Raw genomic sequence first — 15,404 nt, 5'->3', positions numbered from 1 at the left:
GGGAGCTCTTTATCTGTACCAGATGCTTTTACCAGTGCCCAATAGGGGAGGCAAAATAGCCAAGGCTGTTTCAGGGGATGTCAAGTACACTGGCTGGCAAGGGAGTTTCCCTCTCCCTCTGGTAGCTTCCAATAAGAAATAACAAGCCTTTGGCAGGTTTATAGTCCGTTTTATTTACAACAACATACTGAGCACAGCATCAAGCTGCCCTTCCCACAGATGGCAGTTGCTCACTTTGAGTCCCCTTCTCTTCCATAGCAAGAAGTGTGCCACCAGCCACCTGTCCTTCCTCAGTGCTTCTGTTGTTCCTGGACCCTTTCAGTCATCCAAGTTCTAGGGGAGGGAAGGACTTCCCTGCCACACTCAAATGAAGAATCTCCTAAAGGCTCCCTCCCTCCTGGTTGCCTAGCTACTATCTCAAAACTGTCCAGCTCTTCCCCCAATTGAGCAGCCTCTGAATTTACTGGTCTCTCTGCTTCTGGTGTTAAAAACTTCCTGATACAGAGCTGCCTTCTAAAAGTTGTGTAGTTCTTAATCTCCTTGACATCTGATGGAAGGGTGTTCCACAGGGAAGGTGCTACTGCCACCTTCCCTCTGCCTGGTTCGCTGCAACCTCACTTCTCACAGTGAGGGAGCCAGAAGAAGGCCCTTGGAGCTGGACTTCAGTGTCCAGGCTGGACTATGGGGGTGGAGATGCTCCTTCAGGTATCTAGGGCTGAGGCCATTTAGAGGATTAAAGGTCAGCACCAACATTTTGAATTGTGCTCAGAAATGTACTGGGAGCCACCGGAGATAGGACCAGTGTTATATGATTCTTGTATCTGTATACAGAAGGGTAGGATATGACTGACAGAAATCATTTTTTATTGGTAGTGACATATAAACATACAAAAACATAATGAGCAATAACAGGAATAAGGGTACATAGTTTTGAGGGATTTCTAGCATATGAAGCTTATCAAAGTCCAGCTCAGAGTTTGTGCAGATCTAGCTTTCAATCCACGTACAGTTCTCAATGAGTTGCCATTGGTTGAAGCTCAGTTGCATGCAGGGCTTTTTCCATTTGGAACTCGCTTGAACTCAGTTCTGACACCTCTCAGGTGGACATCATCATAAGAGAGCAAGGGAAGTGTTCATGGTCAGTTCTGGTACCCTTTTTTCTGGAAAAATAGCACTGGTGACATGTATGTTTTGATGATGATACATTCAATAAATATAGACCAAACATGTTGAAATTTAATTGCTTCTGTTCCTTTTCTTTGTGCTTTAACTTTGCAAATGAAGATTTACACTAATGCACTTTGCCATATTTCCTGGTATAAGTGTTGAGATAGGAAGCTTTCCAATATTACTAGCAGAGTTTATGAGGAGTAAGGTTTCTTCTGGGGAATATGCTTTGAAGGTAAAGTATGTACCCGGCCTAAATAAAAAATAAAACTAATAACTTTTGAAAAATTAATTAGTATAATAAATCTGAAATAAACATTTCCCTGGATTTTTGCTTTATGTGGAATGCTGATTGGATATGATCAGCAGCCAATCGGAAATGGTATAGCCTAAATGGGAGGAGTTCTGGAATGTCTGACATCACAAGGGAGGTGGTTCTTAGCCAGTGGAAGGATGAAAAACCCTTAGGAAGAAATTAGTGAAAAGATTGTTTCATGACAACACCAAGGTAACCAAACAGAAATAAGTCTGATGGGTGGAACACTTTCCTTACAAGCTTTGATTTTTGCAGGGCCGAAAGGTCACCAAGAGGGAAAATGATAGGGAGCTTTTATAAACTACAGATGGTTTTTCTCTTTTAACTACTAGACCTCAGGGTCATCCAATGAAACTGAGTGGTGGAACATTCTAGGGCTGTGTACAGCTGCTGTATTACCAGTTGTATTACTGTATTACTGGCTGTTTGGCCAATAGCAACCACCAGGCAAGCAAGAGGTTCTTTGGATTCCACTGGACAGAGACTCTTAGGTAGAGACAAACTTTTATTAATTGGTAAACATTAACAAAGAAATTGATCAGCAACGTAGAATAGAGTCTAACAGAAAACCAACAGCAACTGGAATAAGCTGTAAAGCCAATAATGTAATCTATAAGCAGGCAGCCCTGTTTAGGGAAGTTTATAATGACTGATGTTTTAATGTATTTTTAATCTTTTGTTGGAAGCCGTCCAGAGTGGCTGGGGAAACACAGCCAGATGGGAGGGGTATAAATATTTTTTATTTATTATTATTATTATTATTATTATTATTATTATTATTATTATTATGCAAAAGATCTTAGGCAACAATAGTCATAATACAGATAGAATAGGTTTAGTTCTTCATGTCTCCCCAACTGAAGATTCCTCAATCCATCCCCCATGGAGTCAAATGTTTGATAGCTGGCCAAGCCATGAAGTTGCTTTCACTTCTTCTCCAACAGCCATGTTCCTTATATTAAAGCTACAGCTACATTGCAAACCAGGAGCACCAGATTCTGTTTTATTCCCTGGCAATACAGGTGTGCTGCTCTGATTCATGGGCCCAGTTTGTAAATCCAGATCTAGTTCATGATCCAGAAAATACAAATCTTTGAAAAACTAATTTACTAGCATATCAAGGGCTACTATCTCAGATAGCTTCAAAACGGAATGAGACAACTGCCCTCTTCTTTCTTTCTTTTTTTCTTGATAGACTCAATTGGATTTATATGCATCCAACTGAGACCGGATCTAGTACTCCATCTTTTCTGATGATCAGGAGGTAGTTATATAAATAAATGTATATACCTTCCTTAAAGGGTGAGGAACATGTGGCCCTCCAGATGTTACTGGTCTACAACTCCCGCCATCCCCAACCATTGACCATGATGCCTGTGATGGAGGGAGTTGGCACCCAGGAACATCTGAAGACCTCATAGATCCCACACGATCTATGAATGGTGAACATTTGGCAATGTATTATGGGGAAGCCACTTTCAGCCTGAGGGCTGGTATCTTGATGAAAACAGCTCTAGTTGCTGCTGCAGAAGGGACAAACACAAAATTGAAAGGCATTTGGACCTTTACGCATGGTAATTTGGCACAGTAAGTAATCTTGACATAAGCAGATAGCCTCTAAATAAACACCAATGAATGTTGCAAAGCAAGATATTTCTTTTTTGCACACATCAGTAACTGAGATTTCAGCTGCAATAATAGCAGGGGGGGGGGGAGAATACACCATCTGATCTGATCAGCTGATGTATAGATCAACCCATTTCTTCCCCAAAGAAGATTGCCCCAAATTTGATTTACCGCGTAAAATAAATATAGAGTGAACATATGGATCAAACCCATAACTGTAGTTTGCAAATGCTTCCTGAAGTCCTAGAAAGTAGATGTCCAGGAGCTTAGAGGAAATAGAATGCAAAATGAGAATGTGCTATATTACCTAAAACATTTTTTAAATTCCTTGGAATCCATATGGAACATCTTTTTGTTTTAAAACTGAGATTGATCCAGCAGCAGCAGAAGAAAGACGTTTCAAAAATGTCTTTATAGGAAAGGATTGTCTAATACTGATAGACACCAAAGTGTAATATTGGAAATGCCCCTTGAGACCCATTTTTTACTTTAAGTTGTTGTGCATTTCAACTTTGTACCAAGAAAATCCTTTACATTTGTAGGTGTGCATCTACTTTAAAATTTATGTTTCTCTAATAGGGAGATTAAGTGCAGGACAACAAAAGCAAATACTGTGAGCTTTGATGCTTGACAGGAGACTTATACTCTGAGTTTGGAAGGTTAAACACCCACAATCCAACCAATGTGTTCATAGTCGTTATAATAGCTTGTTGTTTCACAGACAAAACTGAGAGGATGGGGAAGCTAACGCCTGCAAAGAGTGCAGCATCCAGAAGATATGCAATGTCCAGAAGACAGCTAGCGCTCAGAAAGCGTAAAGCAAAAGAAACTGGTGGTCTGTATACAGCACAGTCATATGGGATGAGGTTTCTCATAAAGTAGAGGAATGCATGGGAAAGGGAAGTTGATGGAGAGACAGGCAGGGAGTGGAGCCAGTCATGTTGTGCTACGGAGGAGTGCAGAGAAAAGCACACACAGCTCTTTGGGTGCCAGAGATCCACTAATCCCCATAGAAACCCCAGGATTCAGCACACTTTTTGCTGCTGACTGTGGTGTTCCTTTACTGTGTGCAGCCAGGAATGGCTCCACCATTAGGCAGAATGAAGCAGTTGCCTCAGGTAGCAGGTGCTGTGGTGGGTAGAGATATGAAGACCACACAAGCTGCACCGCACCTCCTCAGTTAGTCTGCTGCCCCATCAGCAGCATCGAAATATCAGCCAATGGCCTTCTGAATGTGGAATTATGTGTATGGAGAGGGCATCTTGTCATTTGTCGGGGGGGGGGGGAGAAAGTAATATCAAAGGCTCCTGTCTTCTGATCCAGACATTTGTATAAAAAAGTTTCCTCAAGCAGCAAGGCATCTCGCTTTGCTTCCTCCACCTGCTTATTCTCCCAAGGGCCCACCCCCTGAGCAAGTGACTGTCTCTGGCTGATGGCTGCCACAGCATATGGAAACCCTTTTTCCTGGGCTGGGAATGGTATGTTGGCTACTGATGGCTAAAGTAGAATTGTCTTTCTTCAAGCATCTCTTTTTCAGGAATTGGTTACCTTCTTCCAATCTCCAACGGGTGAAAGACTGATCATATTTGAGATTTTCATCCTTACTGTCATGACACTGCTGATTTACATTCTATGTAAGTACATAATTAGCATACTTGGCAACAAATGTCACGGGTGTTCCTTCAATGCCAATAGCATTTCCAAAAAGAGATGGCAGGATCCACCTTCCATTTATCCCTTTGATCCCTCTTTGATTTCAGGGAGGGAGTTGCAGCTGTCACCCATTGAGAGCAATGGCTCTGTTTTGCTTACAATTTATAAGTGAGTTCCAGAACTTGGAACAGAAACACAGGCTAACACAAGTCCCTGGGACACCCTGGACAATTCCCTTTCCCAGTTGCCATTCTCTGCTCCTTTCCCAACTAATCCTCATTTGCTTTGGAAGACCCCCCATTCCTGAACCTCGCCAGCCTGCCCTCTGCTAGGGCTCCAGTCCCTTGAAGGAAAGTGCTTGGGGAAAACAGGCTGCAGAGGATAAGGCCATGGCCAAAGTGGGTGGGTCCAGAGCCTACCTAAATGTTGAGATATATGCAGGACCTTTTTCAGCCGAAATTCATCAGTTCCAGGCCCTCTCAGGTGGGCTACGTTGCCAATCTAAGGGAAAAAGGGAGGCATTCATACTGAGTTCCAGTGCCTCTTTTTTTTAGAAAAGTAGCACTGGATAGGTGAGCAAATGGCCTATATTCATAGCTAATTCATATTTAAAGGGCACTCAAAGTAAGCAAAGTTCAGGGGGAGGGAACCAAATGATCTAAGAATTTGCATACAGCAGGGCATTGGGCAGCCTGGCAAATGCAAGTCCACAGGACAAAGAGGACAGGGGTATCTGGACACCCAAAAATCTAAACCTCTCAAAGGAAGGACAAAGCATCTGATGACAGAAGCAACAGGCTAAATGGAAACAGGACTTCAGACCAGCAGGACAGCCGCTATCAAAGGCTGAGAAAATATTAATAAAAGTCATAGTCATGCTTTTGTTGATTTGATTTCTTATCTACCTTACAAGTCAGCAATTTAAATTTAATATTAAAAGCAGTTTGAAACCAAGTATCCCGTCCCCCAGACAGTCAGACATTTTAATCATTTCTTTTCTACCTACCTTTTCCTTAGATCAAAAGGAAGCAAAAAGTAGAGCGGAGGTTCAATTGGCAATGGATATCATTCGGACCTTTGTTGTTGGGCTTGATTCAATCCATGAAGACAAGGATGGTAAGCAATTTTTTATGCACATCCTCACTTTTGCTAGACCCTGATTAATTTAAACAGGCGTCAATTCCTGTAGTTCACTTTGGGATTCATATTGTGTAAGCAATACATTTATTCAATGAAACTCATCACCCAATAGAGTTTATCACGGTTTCATTGCTCAGCAGGAAGAAAAGCAGATGGTTGTGATTCTCACATCCCCCCACTAGAAATGCTGTTCTTCCCCATCAAACTGTAATTCACAATGTTTGTGCTACTGCAAGATTTTAGCACTGGCACAAGGGAACTTTGCCCCCACTTCTCCCTGCATGCCATCACCAAAGCTGCTCTGCAGGGTGGGGAACAGATTGAAGGGAAAGGGGCTGAAGATTGCATTGCACAAGGAGAAATTCCTGCACTGACATAATGTCCTCCTTAGAATTATGTGGAATGCAACCCAGTATTCATCAGAAAAAGAGTAGTGGATAGCAGTGGATAGATGAACAAATGGCCTATTTTCATAGCTAATTCATTTTTAAAGGGCACTGAAAGTAAGCAAAGCTCAGGGGGAGGAAACCAAATGATCCAAGAATTTGCATTACAGCAGGGCATTTGGCAGCCTGGCAAATGCAAGTCAACAGGACAAAGAGGAAAGGGGTATCTGGACAACCAAAAATCTAAAGCTCTCAAAGGAAGGCCAAACCATCTGATGACAGAAGCAACAGACTAAATGAAAACAGGCCCTGAAATGAAAACAGACTAAATGAAATACATTTAGCTAAATGAAAATGAAATGAAAAACAGGCTAAATGAAAACAGACCAGCAGGGCTGCTGCAATAAAGGCATAGGAAACATCAATTTAAGGGTGGGGAGAAGAAAATATTAATAGAAATCATATTTATGTTTTTGTTGATTTTATTTTTTATTCACCCTTCTCTCTAAGGTCCTGGGGCACATGAAAAGTCAGCAATTTAAATTCAATATTAACAGCAGTTTGAAACCAAGTATCCCCTCCCCCAGGTCATCAGACCAGGGTGCTAGAAAACAATTTCTTCATTTCTTTTCTACCTACCTCCTCCTTAGATCAGAAGGAAGTGAAAAACAGAGAGGAGTTTCAAGTGGCAATGACCATGATTCGAAACTTTGTTGTTGGGATTGATTCATTCTATGAGGACAAGGATGGTAAGCATTTCATATGCACGTCCTCATGTTTGCTAGAACATTTTTAATGTAAACATATTTCAGTTCCTTTAATTCACTTTCATATTGTGTGAGCGATACATATAGGAAATGAAACTCACCACCCAACAGAGTTTATCACTATTTCATTCCTCAGCAGGAAGAAAAGCAGACAGTTGTTTGTTTTGTTTTGTTTTTTTAACATCTTTATTCAAAGTTCAAAAAGTACATAACAATATTAGCAGCAAACATGGTGAGACACAAGATTTAGCACTGGCACAAGGGAACTTTGCCCCCACTTCTCCCTGCATGCCATCACCAAAGCTGCTCTCCAGGGTGGGGGAAACTTCAGAACAGATTGGAGGGAAAGGGGCTGAAGAATGCATTGCACAAAGAGAAATTCCTGAGCTGACATAATGTTCTCCGTAGCTCTATGTGAAATGCAACCCAGAATTCATCCAAAAAAAGAGTTTGGGCGCCTCTATTTTCTTAGATCTCACAAAGCATAATAGAAAACTTAAAAGTATTTTTGCATTTTTGGTTTTACTGTGTGACTCAGTGCAATATTGTTTTGGGACCCTGTGATTCCCAGCAGAAAAGGAGGACATAGGAGAGGAACATTAGAGATACTTCATGAGGCAGTTTTAATATGAGAATAGGATAGTGGATTGCATGGGTCTTTGGTCTGATCCAGCTGCAGGATTCTTCTGAGGCTTTTCATTGGTGATCTCAGCCACAGAGAATCAAGTCTGTCCTCATATTCATAAGAACCCGATCCTTGAGCTCTGCTTCTTGTTTCAGGCTAGAGTGTTTAAAAATGTTTGAAAATGGTTTCTTAATATTTGCAGATTGTTATTTCAGATACTCTTTTGACTTGAACTATTTCAAATCTTTTAGACTTTGGAATACTCGCTGTAGCACTAAACAAATCAGAGGAAATGCGGCATCTTGCCAACAAAAATGATGAACTGCAAAAAGAAATTGGTAAGATGAAGAATTGTAGTGCAGTGAGAACCTGTCCTGATTCTGCCCCAGCTGAATGCCCCTCCTCTAGCTGAATACTCTTAGAGCCAGAGCAGAGTGCTGCAGTCCTTTGCATGGGGTCACCCTAGAGAAACATCAGAGATATTTATTATTATTTATTAATGATTTTTATTAATTTTCAACACAAATATACAATTTTATCCAAATTTTCACAAATTATCTCTTTTTGGACTTCCTTCAGCTTCTCTGCCAATCATCCATATTTACCTCTCAATTACGCATTTCTTCTGTTTAGTATTGCCATTAGTTTCCCCTCCCCCTTCTATTTCTTTTAACAATACATCTCAAATTTCACAGTGCTTCTTGGAACCCCGATAGTGTTGTTTGCACATCACATATATTTTTCAGATATTCTACAAATTTTCCCCAGTCTTCGATGAACTTTGGGTCTCGACAATATCTAATTTTCCCAGTTAACTTATCCAACTCTGCATAGTCTGTCAGTTTCATTCTCCATTCTTCTATCGTCGGTATTTCCTCTTGTTCCCATTTCTGGGCCAATAAAATTCTTGCTGCTGTAACTGCATATTGGAAAAGTTTACAGTCCTTTCTTCTTATTTCCTTTCCTGTAATCCCTAAAAGAAAAGCTTCTGGTTTCTTTACAAATGTATATTTAAACATCTTTTTTCAATTCATTATATATCATCTCCCAGAAACCTTTCACTTTCTTACAATCCCACCACATATGATAAAATGTTCCTTCTTTTTCTTTACATTTCCAACACTTATTACACGTCTTAAACAGTTTTGCTATGTTTACCGGTGTGATATACCATCTATAAAACATTTCCATAACATTTTCCTTTAACGCCGAACATGCGGTAAATTTTTAATTTTCCTTCCATAATTTTTCCCAATCATCGAATTGTATATTATAACCAAAGTCCTTGGCCCATTGTATCATTACCGATTTAACTTCTTCATCTTTCGTGTGCCATTCCAACAATATCTTATACATTTTTGACAGAATTTTACAGTCATTGTTTATTATCTCTGAAACTTTGAGTCTTTTTCTACATAACCACTTTCTTTAAAATCTTTTTTAAACATTTCATTAACCTGAAAGTAATGCGACCAATCATAAACATGTTCTCTAACTTGTTCATATGGTTTTAATTTCCATTTTCCTCCTTCTTTAATTATCAATTCACCATATGTAATCCATTTACCTCTCATATTAATTTTCTTTACAGTCATAACTTCTAACGGAGATAACCAGTGTGGAACTCTTGGTTCTAATAGGTTTTTATACCTATCCCATATTTCTATTAACGAACTCCTGAAGATGTGGTTCCCAAAGCCTTTATGTACCGTATTTTTCGCTCTATAGCACGCACCCGACCATAACACACACATAGTTTTTAGAGGAGGAAAATCCGTATGCATGCCACCCGTAGGCATTCCATAACACGCACAGACATTTCCCCTTACTTTCTAGGAGGAAAAAAGTGAGTGTTATGGTGCAAAAAATACGGTATTTTCTTCTTCTCACACCATAAGTACGCATGCCATCCAAATCTGTTATCAAAACCTTCTAAATCTAGTAACTCCTTATTTGCTAATTTTATCCATTCTTTCACCCAGCAAAGACATGCTGCTTCATAATATAATTTCAAATCTGGCAGGGCAAAACCACCTCTTTCTTTCGTATCCGTTAGTAACTTAAATTTAATTCTTGGTTTTTTGCCCTGCCAGATATACCTTGAAATCACTGTTTGCCACTCTTTAAAAATCGTTACCCCCTTTAGTATGGGGATAATCTGAAATAAAAATAACATCTTTGGAAGAACGCTCATCTTTATCATAGAAATTCTACCCCAGAAGGATAGTTTCATTCTACCCCACACCTCCAGATCTTTCCTTATTCCATTCCAGACCAGTATATAATTATTCTGAAACAAATCAATATTTTTAGGAGTTAACCAAATTCCTAAATATTTTACCTTTTTTTACCACCTCTATCTCTGTTCGTTGTTGCATTATTTCTATCATACTTTGCTCCATATTTTTTACAATTATTTTAGCTTTCTTCTTATTTAATCTGAACCCTGCCACATTTCCAAATTGTTCAATTTCCTCCAATACTTCTTTTACACTTTCTGCTGGTTCTTCAATCATTATTACCAGATCATCAGCAAAGGCTTTAACTTTATATTCATTCTGGCCAACTGTTACTCCTTTTATTAATTCATTTTGTCTAATCACATTTAGAAAGACCTCCAGGACCATGATAAATAACAATGGCAAGAGCGGACATCCCTGTCTAGTTCCTTTAGATATTTTTATGTCTTCCGTAGTCACATTATTTACAATCAATTTAGCTCTCTGCTCTGTATATATTGCCTTTATTCCAATATAAAAGTCTTTCCCTACCTCCATATGCTCCAGATTCTTCAACATAAAGTCCCATGTTATATTATCAAAGACCTTTTCTGCATCCACAAACATTAATATAGCTTGTTTCTCATTCCTGGCAGTCAGATATTCCAAAATGTTAATTATATTCCTTATATTGTCCTTCATCTGTCTGCCTGGAAGGAAACCCGCTTGGTCTTTATGAATAATTTCTAATAATATCCTTTTCAATCTTCTCGCTAAAATCCCAGCAAATATTTTATAATCTGTATTCAGCAATGAAATAGGCCTATAGTTTTTGACCTGTGTTAAATCCGAGTCCTGTTTGGGGATAAATGTGATATATGCTTCTTTCCATGTTTCTGGAACATCTCTTTCTTTCAGAATATTATTCACAACTTCTTTCAGTGGGATCGTCAAAACATCTCTCAGTTCTTTATAGAAACTTGATGTAAATCCGTCTGGTCCCGGGGCCTTTCCCCTCTTCAATTCCTTTATAGTCTCTTTTATCTCCTCGCATTCTATAGGGGCATTCAGTTGGTCTTTTTTCTCTGCTGGGATCTTCTGCACCTTTTTTTCTTTTAAAAATCTCTCTATTTTCCTCATGTTCTTCCTTTCTCTGTTATTATATAGTTGTCTGTAAAAATCCAAGAATCCTTTTCTAATTCCTTTTGGATTATCTATCTCTTTGCCATTCACGGTAATTTTACTAATCGTATTCTGTTCCTTTCTCTTTTTGATTTGCCAGGCAAGCCATTTACCTGATTTGTTAGCGAATTCAAAGTTTTTCTGTCTTAACTTTTTTGATATTCCATTCCACTTCTCTGTTTATTATCATTGCAAATTGAGTTTGCAAAGTTTTAATTTCTTGCTTTATTTTTGAATTATTTGGTTTTTAAATTAATTTTTGTTCGTTGTCCATTATCTGCTTTAAAATTTCTTTCCCCCCTTTTTCTCTATTTTTATTCCTCAATGAATTCTGCTGAATAAAGAAACCTCTCATCACTGCCTTGCTTGCATCCCATACTACACACATCTTTGTACCTTTATTGATGTTATCAACAAAATATTCAGTTAATTTCTTTTGTGCTTTTTCCGCAATTCTTTGGTCGTCTAGAAGATAATCATTAATTTTCCATCTAAAAGTTCTTTCCTCAAAGCCTTTTAGTTCCAATTTTATTGGATTATGATTGGAAATTACTTTAGGTTGAATTTCAATTTGTAGAATTCTTGGTGTCAATTCATTTGAAACCCATATTTGATCTATTCTTGACATTGACTGATTTGGTTCGGAAAAGAAAGCGAATTGTTTCTCCAATGGGTGTCTAAGTCTCCAAATATCAATCAAATTACAGTTCTTAATCATTGAAAAGAAAGTCTTAGGTAATTTTCCTTCTTTACTCGTTCCATCTCTTCGTCTGTCCATTTCCAATGAAACCACACCATTCATATCTCCCATTAGTATGATTTTCTGATCCATATACTCAAATAGTTTTTCTTCCAAAGTTTTGTAAAAATCAGTCTTGTTTCCATTAGGTGCATAGATCCTGACAATTATCAAATTTTCCCCTTGCCATCTGATCCAGACTGCTATGATCCTCCCTTCTTCATCTTTGAAGATTTGTTGAGATTCGATTTTGCTTTTAATATATAAAACTACCCCTCTTTTTTTCTCTTTATCCGAAGATACAAATTCATTTCCTAATCTTTTGTTAGTCAAGATTTTTCTATGTTTTTTTGACACATGTGTCTCTTGTAAACATATAATGTCCAAATTTTTCTTTTTTAGAAATTGTTCAATTTTATTCTGTTTTTTCTTCTCATTCATTCCATTTATATTCCAATTCCATAATTTTAACACCATGGTAATTCCGCTTAAATAAGTTTGGTTTACTTTTCTATAACCTTTCTACCTCTCCTCCTCCTCCTCCTTCTTCATCTGTTTTCCTTCCATTCTCTTCTTCTTTCCCCCCCGATTCCAACTCTCCTCTGGCTTCTGCTCCTGTAACTTCTTCCTTCTCTACTTTCAATTCCTTGTACATTCTCATAAATTTTCCTCTTTCTTCTGGGCTCGTCAGTGTGTGCTTTTTACTTTTGTAAAAAAGCGAAATTCCCTCTGGAAATCCCATTTAAAATCAATGTTATTTTTCTTTAGAATCTGCACCAGTGGCTTGTATGGGTCCCTTCGTTTCAGCAATCTTATTGGTATCTCTTTAAAGATAATTATGTAGTTTCCATCTATATTCAGTCTTTTCTCTCTGTTCTGCAATATCAGATTTCTCATTTCTCTATCCTTGAAAGTTATTAAGCAGTCACCTGGAAATTTTCTTGCTTTGGTTGTTCTAACTCTCATTCTGAATGCACTTTGTACTGTTTTTGACACCTCTTCTATTGGTAACTCCAGCCACTGTGCTAATTCTGTTATCAATCTTTCTTTGATATTTTCCGTCTGAATCTCCGGCACGGCTCTCAGCCTCAGATTAACTTCCCTCTGTCTCAGTTCATTCATGGTGATCACATCTTTAATTTCTTCCTGTGATTTATTTAGTTCCGACATCTCCACTCTGATCCTCTCTTCCTCTCACTTCACTTCCTTCATTTCCAATTTTGTCTTCTTCATCCCCTCCTCTAAAGATAGTGTTCTCTTAGATACCTCTTTTATTTGCCCTTTAAGTTCATTAACTGTCTCATCAATTTTTTTGTCCATTTTCCCAATCTTATTATCAACTTGTTCTAATTTAGTTTCTAAATTCTTCTCACTTTGCTTAATTTCAGCAAACATTTTCAAAATTTGAAATCTGCTTCTTGTTTAGAAGCCCTCTTATCTGTTGTGGACCCCGCTTCCATCCCTTTCGTCTGCTGGTGTGTCATCTTATAAAAATTATCAGACAAATTCTCCACAACACCGTTTTATAACACCACCAGCCACCCTAAAAACAAATCCAACAAATGTCCCAAATTACAGAAATTCAGTTTCTAAATATTGGTCAAGTCCAATTTTATCTTTTGTTCGGGTTTCTGATTTGTAGTTTATAGTTTGTAAATTGTCTATTTTCTATTTTCGGCCCAACCGTAAATTTAACTATTAAAAAGCAGTAAAAAAGCAAAACTATTTAAAAGGAGTAGAGGACCAAAACAGGGGCCGGAATATGACCAATCTTCTTGCCATCAATTAGGCTAAATCCTTATTCAGCTAATCTTCTGAAATTCCTTTGTACCGTTTGTAATCCAATTATATTATAGTTATACGTTTGGCAAGCACAAAAATTCCCTCAAAAAAAGAAGAAAAAAGAGAGCAAAGCACTCCCTCCAAATTAATCCAGAAAGTCCCAAACCCCAACAGTTAGTCTTCAGTAACAGTGAAATAATAATAAATAAATAAATAAACTAGTAATAAACAAATGAGCTGAAAGCCAATTCAGAAGTTTAAGTCTGCATTAGATCCATATTCCAAAATCAATCCAAGTATCGAACCAAAATCGCTCTAAAATCGCCAATGTAGGAAGAAAACAGGAAATTCCAAATGTAAACAGGAGCCAAAGTCTCTTTCCAATTACAGTGGTGCCCCGCAAGACGAATGCCTCGCAAGACGGAAAACCCGCTAGACGAAAGGGTTTTCCGTTTTGGAGGTGCTTCGCAGGACGAATTTGCTATGGGCATGCTTCGCAAGACGAAAATGTCTTGCGATTCCTGGGGGGTTTTTTCCGCTCCCCACCCCCTTTTTCTAAGGCACTAAGCTGCTAATAGCTTAATAATCCCTTAAGCCTTTAATAGCCGCTAATAGCTGCTAAACCGCTAATAGCGCTAATCCGCTAATCCGCTAATGGGCTTGCTTCGCAAGACGAAAAAACGGCTAGACGAAGAGACTCACGGAACGGATTCTTTTCGTCTAGCGAGGCACCACTGTATAATCAGTCTTTCAATGAGAAGATCTTAGGGAAAAAAAATGTAGTGATGTATTCCATCCACTAGGGGTCATGAATCCAAACTGAGACACGTTAAAAATACTCCAACTAAAGAGAAGTTTTCCCAAGTCCAAATAACAGTAATTTTGTTTGGCTAGGGTCCGTAATATCTATTTTGTCAATAAAACTCAAAGTAGAAAGAAAGAAAGAAAGAAAGAAAGGCCAGATAAACAACTTTTATCCACTACCGTTGCCGTTCTGTCTTTGGTCTTTGTCACTACTTTTAAAAATGCCAATGGCGTGGGAAGCTCCTTTTCCGCTACGCAATTCTTTGTCTTTTAAAACCAAAAGTAAGCAGGAGCTTCGATCTTTCTTTTACCCTCTTTTACATCAAAAGACTGCCAATTTTCAAAATAGTATCTCTCTGTTCCCCCTTTAACTTAGTAGTCGTTTATTTCTTTGTAGCTCCTTAAGGAGATACTTTTAAAAAGAAACAAGTTAAAGGATAGAAAGCAACAGTAACTGCTAGCGGCAACTCACTTTCCTTTTCCCAGCTCTGTGTAAAGCACTGCATCTGAGCTGATTCCAGATGACAGCTGAACTCCGTAATCTTCTCTCTTCCCCCCCCCCCCCGAATCCTTCCTTTATTAACCACCATCCAATCTGTAATTTTTAGGTCCGAATTTCTTATATTTGAGAGCGGAGTGCTTTCCCTGCAAGCTCGGGGCTTCGCTATTCGGCTGTAGACAATGGCTTCCCTTAGCCCGCTATCCACGCTCCGCCGTACTCTTTGCTCCTTTTTGGAGTTACCTGACGGCCGGACGGGTAGCTTTTGGCGTCACCGGGAACCTGACTCTCTGAACACGCTCCAGAGATTAAATTTAGGGGCTACTGTGCACTGTAGCACCCTTTCCTTGTCCGAAATAGCACAGGATTTGCTTCCCGGCAAAATCCCCACTTGTGGGAGGATCGCGCTCCACTGGAAGTTCCAAAACATCAGAGATATTTAGTTCAGTTCTCCTGAACTTTTAAATTTATTTAGCCTCTATGGTTATGAAAGAAAAGA

General features: G+C 38.7%; 1 protein-coding gene across 17 annotated transcripts in view; it reads left to right on the top strand.

The window, feature by feature from the left end:
• Positions 1 to 15,404, top strand: part of LOC310657666 (CD209 antigen-like protein C) — a 123,672-nt gene that overhangs the window by 70,282 nt on the left and 37,986 nt on the right. For 5 of the 17 annotated variants that reach the window (XR_014501854.1, XM_083398700.1, XM_083398708.1 and 2 more), the window contains 2 exons: positions 6,939 to 7,037; positions 7,932 to 8,018. The exons of 2 other annotated variants lie outside the window; for them this stretch is intronic. Coding sequence is in view for 11 of the 15 variants with exons in the window: in XM_083398700.1 (XP_083254826.1) it covers positions 6,939 to 7,037; positions 7,932 to 8,018 (186 nt within the window). In the remaining 4 variants the exon portion in view is untranslated. Of the gene's footprint in view, positions 1 to 1,566; positions 1,676 to 1,759; positions 1,975 to 2,678; positions 2,748 to 3,815; positions 3,945 to 4,632; positions 4,744 to 5,779; positions 5,879 to 6,938; positions 7,038 to 7,931; positions 8,019 to 15,404 lie in introns of those variants that run through there. 10 more of the 17 variants (XM_083398705.1, XM_083398704.1, XR_014501853.1 and 7 more) reach the window with 8 other exon arrangements.

This window comes from Podarcis tiliguerta (genome assembly GCF_965153285.1).
Source record: "Podarcis tiliguerta genome assembly, chromosome: 9".
NCBI classification, from domain to species: Eukaryota; Metazoa; Chordata; class Lepidosauria; order Squamata; family Lacertidae; genus Podarcis; species Podarcis tiliguerta.
Note: the sequence above shows the minus strand (reverse complement) of the source record. Positions and strands in the feature narration are given on the sequence as shown.